This window comes from Mauremys mutica, chromosome 3, assembly GCF_020497125.1.
Source record: "Mauremys mutica isolate MM-2020 ecotype Southern chromosome 3, ASM2049712v1, whole genome shotgun sequence".
NCBI classification, from domain to species: Eukaryota; Metazoa; Chordata; order Testudines; family Geoemydidae; genus Mauremys; species Mauremys mutica.
This window is the reverse complement of record NC_059074.1, coordinates 157,012,235-157,021,759: the sequence shown is the minus strand read 5'-3', so window position 1 is coordinate 157,021,759 and position 9,525 is coordinate 157,012,235. Positions and strand designations below refer to the sequence as shown.

The 9,525-nt window shown below is 49.8% G+C and overlaps 1 protein-coding gene across 2 annotated transcripts in view; it reads left to right on the top strand.

Moving 5' to 3' along the window:
- Nucleotides 1–471: 471 nt before the first annotated feature.
- Nucleotides 472–9,525, top strand: part of STUM (stum, mechanosensory transduction mediator homolog) — a 79,092-nt gene continuing 70,038 nt past the window's right edge. For both annotated transcript variants that reach the window (XM_045012061.1, XM_045012062.1), the window contains exon 1: nucleotides 472–881. In XM_045012061.1, the coding sequence (XP_044867996.1) occupies nucleotides 683–881 (199 nt within the window). In that variant the 5' untranslated portion in view covers nucleotides 472–682. The remainder of the gene's footprint in view (nucleotides 882–9,525) is intronic.

Sequence of the window (9,525 nt, the reverse complement as noted above, 5' to 3'; positions counted from 1 at the left end):
TGTTGGAGGGCTGTATGTGAGAGACTGCGTGTATGAGAGAGAGTGTGTTGGTGGAGTGTGTGTGTGAGCAACTGTGTATGTGTGTGAGAGAGAGAAGGTGCATGTGTGTGTGAGAGAGGGAGTGTGTTGGTGGAGTGCGTGTGTGAGTGACTGTGTATGTGTGTGAGAGAAGGTGCATGTGTGTGTGTGAGAGAGGGGGAGTGTGTTGGTGGAGTGTGTGTGTGACTGTATGTGTGTGTGAGAGAGGGAGTGTGTTGGTGGAGTGTGTGTGTGAGTGACTGTGTATGTGTGTGAGAGAGAAGGTGCATGTGTGTGAGAGAGAGGGAGTGTGTTGGTGGAGTGTGTGTGTGAGTGACTGTATGTATGTGTGAGAGAGAAGGTGCGTGTGTGTGAAGTGTGTGTGTGAGTGACTGTGTATGTGTGTGTGAGAGAAAAGGTGCGTGAGAGAGAGAGAGGGTGTGTGGGGGGAGACTGTGTGTGCCTGAGTGAGTGTGGCAGCGCACTGTCACTTTAAGCCGAGCACTCAGGAGCCGGAGCGCTTGTTCAGCACAGCAGCAGCGGCAGCTCCCACTCCTGAGCCAGACACACCAGCACAGACAGGCTCCCTGTGCCCCCAGCCCAGCTCAGCCGAGACCCGCTCCGGCGCGGCCGCCTCTAGCAGCGGGCGAGCTCCGCGCCAGCCATGGATCCGCTTCCCAAGGAAGGGGAGCCTGCCCCGGCGGCGGCGGGGGCCGGGGAGCCCAGCAGGGGCACTGCCTCCTCCAGCGGGGTGGTGGTGCAAGTCCGGGAGAAGAAGGGACCCCTGCGCGCTGCCATCCCCTACATGCCGTTCCCCGTGGCGGTCATCTGCTTGTTCCTCAACACCTTCGTGCCAGGGCTGGGTAAGGAGCCCCCGAGCGGCCCGGCCGGGGAAGGGGTCACTGCAAGGGCGCTTCTGTGCTTGCAAACCAGGGGCGGCGGGGAGAGACCTCAGGGCTCCTGTGTGCACAGGTGGCACCGTATAGATCTGGCCGGCAGGGGAGCGGGTCTGTCCCGGGCACGGGAGGGTTACGGTGTGTAACGGGGGTTACGCTGTGTTGCATGGAGGGGTTCCCTTCCCGGCTCCAAGGGCTCCGGGGTGAGGCCAGGGGATTTGCTGTCAGTGTTATTGCTACTGTAGCGACCCACCTTCCCCTCTAAGCAGGCTCCGTCCTTGGTTGCCCCCAAGCTTCGGCTCCAGTTTGCTCCCTGCTGCTTGCGGATTGTGCAAGCGGTTAGTTAACCGCACGGTGGGTGCTGAGAGTGGCGTGGCGATGGGGCGATCCCAGCCGGGGCGGGGGGGTGACGGGCTGGAGGACTGGACCGTACCCCGCCCCCCTCCAGCCTAGATGCTGCTACCGCTACTTTCCTGGGACAGTATGGGAGGGGGGAGGCTGCTAACAACTTTTCCTAGCCCGATCTAACAGGGGAATGAGGAATAGTGCCCTGCCCTGCCCTCCCTCCTCCTGGGGCAGGCGCTGTCCTCGCTCGGTAACCCCAGGCTGATCTCGCTGATCTCAGATCAGGGCGGCTGATGCCAGGAGGTGAGGGGCGAGGCCGCCCCTCTTTGGTCACTTCACACGGCTTCCCCTCTCCAGCTGGCCGCCTCTTCGCCCGAAGCAGTGCGGGAGATCGCCCCAGGCTGGGCTGGGGATGGGGCTACTCCGGGCACCTAGTAGTGTGTGTCAATTTGGTAGGGGGTAGGAGTTGTCTAGACCTCCTGGCTCTTAGGGGGGCGCCTGCCTCTCCCTCTTTCTGGGACCCCGCGAAGATCTGCACCTTCGCTGGCCCTGGTGCGTTCTGCCCAGAGCTAGATTCGGATTGTGCAGCGCTGTAAACCTCTGGGGAGAGAGAGAGGCAGGTCTGGGGCTGAACCCCCGCCCGGCCGCTTGGCCACGCAATACCCGGCGTCCCTCCGGGATGTGGCAGACAGGGCCCTGCTGAGCGCAGGGAAGGACCAGCTGGCTCCAGAGATGCCAGGCGCCCGCCCTCGATTCCACCCATGCACCAGCGTCTGTGCCGCGGCGATGGCACAAGGTGGTGGGTGTTCGGCGCTGCAAAGGCATTTTGCAGGGGGTGGAGTGCAGTAGGGAAAGACCTAAGAGCGCGGAGAATCAAGGAGGGGGGGAGCCGGGGCTGCTGAGCTCGGAGGGCCTAAATCTCTTCCCCTGGCTTCAAAGGGCTTTGGATCAGGCACCCTGGAGTTTTCACCAACCTGATGTGCTTTGTAGAGGAAGTGCTTATAGATCAGTCTCCTGAGGTCACTATTTTTGCAGGCAGAAAGTTCTTCTTAAGGGCATAGAACTAAATATCAATATTTTGTTCTAGATTGGGGGGTGGGGACAGCATCAGGGAACCCCCTCCAGCCTTCAGCTCTGGCTGAAATCTTGGCTCCACTGAAGTCAGTTGCAAGACTCCCCTTGTCTTCAATGGGATCAGGATTTCACCTTCTGTTCCTAGTTAGGGAATGTATTTATCCCCTTCTCCTTTCTCTGTACTCTTGTCTGCTTTGCATTGTTCTAAATAATGACACACACAAGACGGTGGCTTCCCCCATCCCTTTTAAGAAGTGGCACAAAAATGAACTGTTGCTTTTTTTAATACTCAAAAGAACTGCCTTCTGAAAAATCAGTTTGTTTGAACAAGTGACATTCAGCTGTGTCTCACTTCCTGCAGCTCTGAGCACAGAGACAGCCTAGACACAGGAAACAGGCGAATGTCATTTTAGTCACAGCAGAATTTTCCACCTGCTAGAATGAAAGCATATTTTTTCTTCATCTGTTAAAACAGGAATTAATAGCATCCACTGTACTACATCTTATATTTCATTTATTTTTAAAAAAGTAATGATGGAAATGCCAAAATATGAATTTTCACAGAAGCCAGGAAATGATGCCAAGACTGAGATGGCATCCTTCTGGTTCCCCCTACCCTGTGCTCACTCTGTGGGGTTCACAGCTGAAGTTGTAGCTGCACAGAGACCCAGCAATCTAGTAATTATTCTTATCATAAAACTCTCAGGAATGTCTACCCCTTTGGACCAGTTAGCGTGCCCTCTAGGCAGGGATTTTCCACAGACTGTTTGGAAGCTGAGCAGTCTAGTGGTTAGAGCAGAGGACTGGCACCTAGGACTCCTGGGTTCTAATATCCTAGCTCGGATAGTGACTACACTAAGTGACCATGGTCAAGCCACTGAGGTCAACATTTCTGGAAACTTCCATTAATTTTGTTGGCCTCCATTTTTAGGTGCTCTCTTTGAGGCACATTGGTGCCGATTGCACTTCAATCAATGATGTCCAATGGAAGCTGCGGATGACAATATCTTTGAATATCAGATGTCTGATTATTCTAGTAGTAGGACAGTCCCCAACTGAGACTGCTCTTGAAAATGTTAGCTTTAACCCTAGTTTCCTCATTTGTACAATGGGGATATGTGCCTACTGCAATGCAGAGCCATATAGATGCCTGAACCTTAGCAGTACAAGTATTCAAGGAATGCAAGGCCAAATCACAGTTTAACAACAACAAAAAACAAACAAAAATTAGGAACAACCCATACCTCAGTACTCCCATTCTGGGCTGTAGAATCCTTACTACTGTTCCTGCTGGTCTTTCCTTCATCAGAGCCTTCTCTCTGGAGATTATTTTATATCCTAGAAAGATTTCCCACCTTGCCCTGCTCTTAAAGGGATAGCATGTTGCCACACCTATTTTGCAGGTGTGTTTGTATGGTTTAATGTATGCATAATGACTGAGTTCTTGTGATGAAAGTAGTTACGTAAGTGCAACACCATATACAAACTAATGTCTTTACAACGTACGCATGTTTTAAAAAAACCAGGGATCTATTTCAAAGGAAAATATTAATTTTTTAAAAAGTTTTGTTATATAATTATGACACTGTGGTACATGCTTCCATATTACACCCTTCAGGTATGTTATGTTAGTGTTCCTTGTACTCAGCCACCCTAGAACATAGATGAATGGACCATGTACGAATACTCCAGTTGAGTGCCTCAGTATCTTTATCACGTGACCTTTTATCATGTAGAGCTTTCTCCACGTCCCCCCTGCCCCAATATTTTGAAAACCAAAGTTTTTTTTCTATCTTTTTGAACATATCTTTCTATCATAGGAGAAAATACCCCCCTACACACACCCCTTTGTAGAATTATCAGAATATCTGGCAAAGGAGAGGCGGTCAGTACCCTTTCCCCTCTTTATTTGACATTATTTGGGGACTACTACAAGCTACTCAGAACCCTAAAAATTGCCTCATCATTTTCCCTGGGCCACCATGGGAGGGCATAGATGAGTTGTCTTTATGGATCTCTTTCATTCTTTGTATAGGGTTTTCTCCCTGACCAAACCCTGTAGAAAGCCCTCTGTAGTTCATCAGTGCCATTCTCTGCAGAAGATATTCCCTCCCTTCTAAGGCCTGAGGTTTCTACCTTCACATACTTCCAATCTTTGCCAGGCTGGGAGCTTTAGGCTTGGACTTGGATCTCTGCATCTGTGCATATTGTATTACCATCAGATCACTAGGCCAACCCAAAGTCCTTTTTTCTTAAGATCCCTAGATTATTCAGACCCCTCTTCACATTGATTTCAATGGGACTTTGTGGCTGGACCACTTTCCATTCTGATTTTTAGCTGTAAAAGCAACAGCAAAGAAAAAATACCAGCCTTCTATGTCTGTGCATGGGGTTCTGAGAAGGGGTTGACTCACCGCTAGTGACTTCTTCTGGCCAGGCTTGGCATAGCAGCTGTCTCCCCATCAGGTACCTTCTGTGGACAGTTGCTCCTGGCCTGTGGTGATCTGTCTCTTCCTGTGAATTGGTCCTTCACCCAGGTCACTTCAAAGTCTCTCCCATTCGAGGGTAATCAGTGAACAAAAACAAGGAATTGAGTTCACAGGTAAAAGGGATTGATTCCCTCTCAATGTCCATTAGCATCTGGCCCTCCCTTTTCTGAGGAGGCGACACCAGTCAACTGTCAGCTGGGGAGTATCTGCCATCAGTCAGCCCTCTCTTCAGTAGCTGAGCATTGAAGATTTGCTCTCCTCCTTGGTCTGCCATCAGCTGAGCTGGGGTTTTTCCTCTGAAGTGTCTCCCTCCAGTCCCGTCATTTCTCACAGCTGCAGCAGATTGGAACCACCTGAGCCCTCTTTAGCTCATTAAGCCCACGTTGTGCTGTGTGGGGTTTGTATAGCCCATCGCAGGTTCCTGTTGACTTTGGTCAGAATAATACATTTGCATCTGAGGCAGATTTTGGCTCTAAATTTGACTTATTTACACACAGTCTGTCCTGTGATGAAGCTGGTAATATCCTACACATTTCAATGGGAATTTACCCCAGGGGCATAAGGTCACTAAAACAGCCAATGTGAATGTGACTTTTGACTGTCCTGGCCAAATCCTGGTAATATGTCTCAGGCTACACATGATGTGAAGCCGTAGGTGCCTAAATGTGCTGCAAGGGGCATCCAGTACAAGAGATGTTACCATCTCATCCCAATATAACATCCTAAGCCATCTCTACCTACTGTTGCATGTTTGTTACTGCTTCCTCTTTAAGTGTTTCCTCACTACCAGTGTTGCCATTTTGTCTCTTGCCTAGGTACTCATCAGACTTAGGGCCAGCCACCTCCTTTATCCCTCAAGCCATATTTCTTATGTGCATGGTACATTTCCAGTCATGTGTGCTTGCTTCATCTCTTTGGGATGTTGGCTTATTGAGTATGCAATCTTAATATCTTCCCCTTGTTATCCAACAGACCTTGCACTTTGGTCCCATTGATCCACATGGGGACTGTTGTTTTGGTGGGTCCTGTTGCCCATCAGGGGGCATTCTCTTCAGATGTGTCCCAGTAGCCCACACGAGAAACCCTGTAGTGCTTGAGCCTATTGTCTCATCTGGCTGGCTTCATATCAGGCTGGGTTAGCTTCTTAGTCCCAGGTTGTCCCTTCCCCCTAGTTCAGGGGGTTCCCCTGAGGCCATAAAGTTTTCTCATCAACTGCACGGTCTCTGATAGAGACCCTGGGTGGCGTCTCAGTATCAACCAGTGGGGCAATATTTGTATGAACTGTTCGACCAGTACTGACTCAGCCACTTGGGCTGCAGACTGCTCATCTGGCCGTAACCATCAGCAGGAACATTCCTTCTGGTTTTGGGCCAACCCTCCCCCCCGCAAGCTGGGCTCCCATTTCCATCCAGAAGTGGCAGCAGTGCATTTCTTTTCCGATATTGAGAAAGTTCAGGATGGCAGCCTTAACCTGTGTAATCCCACAGGGTCAAACCCTCAGTAGGCTGCCTAGGCTGGCCCAGTCGGGTAGGGGCCCAGCACAAGGGCTCAGTGTTCTGAAGGCCATTGGGAGGCCACTGCCACTCACTCGGAAATGGTCCAGAAAGCCTCAGGGAGTCGCCAGGCCCCATCTTAGTCAGCTTCATTGGTACTGGTGGGAGCACAGGTCCCAGGCTGCCACCGTGGCTGCCAGACTCCAGCTGCCCTGACAGGCTGCAGCCCTGTCAGTAGTTGTAGCAAGTTTGGTTGCAGGTCCTTCTGCTGGTTGCCATCTCACCTAGCAGTTGCTGCTGTTGGGTTGTTTGAAGCTGTTATTGAGTGGCCCACTGTTGTAACAGTTGATGCAGAAACTGCTGTGGCTGCCTGTTGTCGCTGGCTCTCCGTCATCCATTTGCATCCCTGCTCTGGATCAGTTCTGCTTGGATTTTCTGCCTCTCCTGTGCATGGGTTTCCCAGCTCCCGCTAATTGACTCTTGTGGCCTTCATTCACTGCCATTTGTAGCAGGCTATACCTCTCTACTGCCCTCTTGGGGAGAGGGTGGGCGCTGCTCCTGTCAGATTCAGGGGCACGGCCCTCTGGCTGTGCTACTTAAAGTATTGACCCTTTGGCCCGGGATCGGGGGACGAGGGGGAAGAAGGGTGGAAGTTGTCCACACCAAAAGTCAGTGTGATTCCTCAGGCCACAAAAAGCAGAGTCCTAGGCCCATGGGAAGCCAATGAAAAGAAAAGTATCAGCTCTTCTCCTTTCTGAGAGGGCCTGGGCCGCCCAGGCTCATGAGTTGTTTTGCCGGTTAGCATCCCCTGCTTCCAGGGGCCGTGGAGCTCTGAGTTACAGCCCCACTCCCTGCAGAGTGTCACACTATGCTGAGATCCTCTCCTTTAAGGACCTGCCCATTTCCAGGCTTGACAAGCCTGCCAGGTGCGCTGGGTTGAGGCTGATTATGGGCAGAGGAGCTCTTTAACCCTTTCCTGACTGGGCTAGGGATGTGCCCCACCACAACACGTACTAAACCAAACTTGATTACCTTAGATTGTGAAATATGAGAATTTTTAAACATCTAATTTACTTTTCACTGTTAATGCTAATTGCTCCATTTTGGGCAATGAAAATAGGTTAGTCACTTCCACTTGCTTTGCCATAACTTCGGGCCAAATACGACCTGCACGAGTCCCTTTAGATCATCACATTGTATGCTGGCATGGCAGAACATGGGGTACTTATCTTCCTACACTGCTTGGATGCATCTGCAATATTTAGACATAAAAGCTTGTGGAGGTCCTGGGTCAGAATTTTCAATCTGCCTTAGCTGCATCTCTCCTTGCTCTGCTTTTCTGACAATACAAGGCACAGTCAGAGAAATAATGGTGGTGTCACAAGTTCAGGTCAGAAAAGGGGAAGATGCAGGCTGAGAGAAAGAAAAGGGAGAGCCAGAGTCCAGGCACAGGACTGAGCATCAGAAGATCTGGCTTCTGTTCCTGGCTCAGCTTCTGAGTGACCTTGGGCAAGTCACTTCCCATCCCCATGCCTCAGTTTCCCCATTTGTAAGTGGGGGTAATGATACTGCTCTGCTATGTATAGTGCTTTGAGATCTACTGATGAAAAATATTATCTAAGAACTAGGCATTATTTCTAGCTCTGTTACAGGCACTTTGAAGTCTATGGGAGTTAGCTGTATCCTGCAGTAAGAACTTCAGGAAGAGAGGCTGTTTTTAAGCCTCAGTACTAAATCCTTCTCTGGCCAGCCCTGAGAGTGGCAGCCAGAGGAGCCAAAGATAGTCCTCAGGTGCATCTTCTGCTCCACAGATCCTGTACGTGCTAGAACTAGGGATGCGGGAGGGGGTGCTGCTGCACCCTCTGGCTTGAAGTGGTTTCCATCATATACATGGTTTACAGTTTGGTTCAATGGCTCTCAGCACCCCCACTATACAAATTGTTCCAGCACCCTTGACAGATCCTGCTGGATTTCACAGTGCGAGCCACCAGCTAGCATGTGCTGCAGATGGCAGCTGAAATGAGGGGCTGGCCATGCCCCTTTGCTGGCAGACTATGTTCCCTTGGAGCTGCCATGTGCCAGCCAGCGTGGGAGTGGATATGGCTCTCTAGCATTCCCCCTGAGCCAATACACTGAAGTCATGCCCCCCTCCCTACACATTTCTCCTCCACTAACGCACATGGTGCTGTGGGGGATGTTGGAGGAAATATGAAAAGTGAGTGAAATGATCTGAAAGTAAGAGAGATTCTCTGGTATGAAAACCCCCTTTCAGAAGGGGATGGACGTTTGGACCATGTCCTGTATTGTTCAGACTTGATGGTTTTAAAGAGAGCATCTTTGTGCATTAACTGAAAGAAATAGCTTAAAATAATGTGAGGACAAGATGGGGGAGCCACCACCAGGTAACCCCTGAAGGTCCAAGTTGAAGGATGTGTGGTCCATGGCCTCTCACAGGTATGCAGAGAGGCAGGGAATGATTCTCACCCCACTGAATGTTTTTCTTTAGTGCTGTGCAATTCTTGTTTATCCTGAATGTTTCCATTCTTGATCACAACTCTTCTCTTCTTCTCCATCTGTTTATTCAGTTTACAGTCTCCTTGTTGAAGTGTAAGGGCCGGATCCTTAGCTGGTATAAATTCGTGTAGTACCATTGACTTGAATGGAGCTACATCCATTTATTCAAATGGACGATCTGCCTAAGGGCTCTAATTACAACTCTGTGACAGAGGGCCTCGTTGAGTTCTCTATGCAAAACATCACCTGCAACAGTCAGAAGAATGAAATCTGCATGATGATATCAATATCCTATTTATTTCTGCTGTCATATTAATTAAATGGATGTCTCAAGACAAAGTCTCCTCCCTTTGTTACCAATACTAGGGTGACCAGAGAGCAAGTATGAAAAATTAGGACCGGGTGTGGGGTGGGGTTACTAGATTCCTATATAAGACAAAGCCCCTAATATTGAGATGTCTGGTCACCCCATTACCAACAGCACCTCAGTTTATTAAATCGAAGAATTTTAAAACAGTCTCATTGTCACATCTAGTATCTGGCAATAATACAAAAAGAAAAAAGGACTTTTCCAACCTCTGTGCACTAAACCCAGGAACTCGTGGTATTTTTTATTTTTTGTCCACAAATGTGGAAATGAGTGATTTTGTTTGGTTTGTTTGCAAGCAAGTTTGTGGAAAGCAAACACCTGTGCAC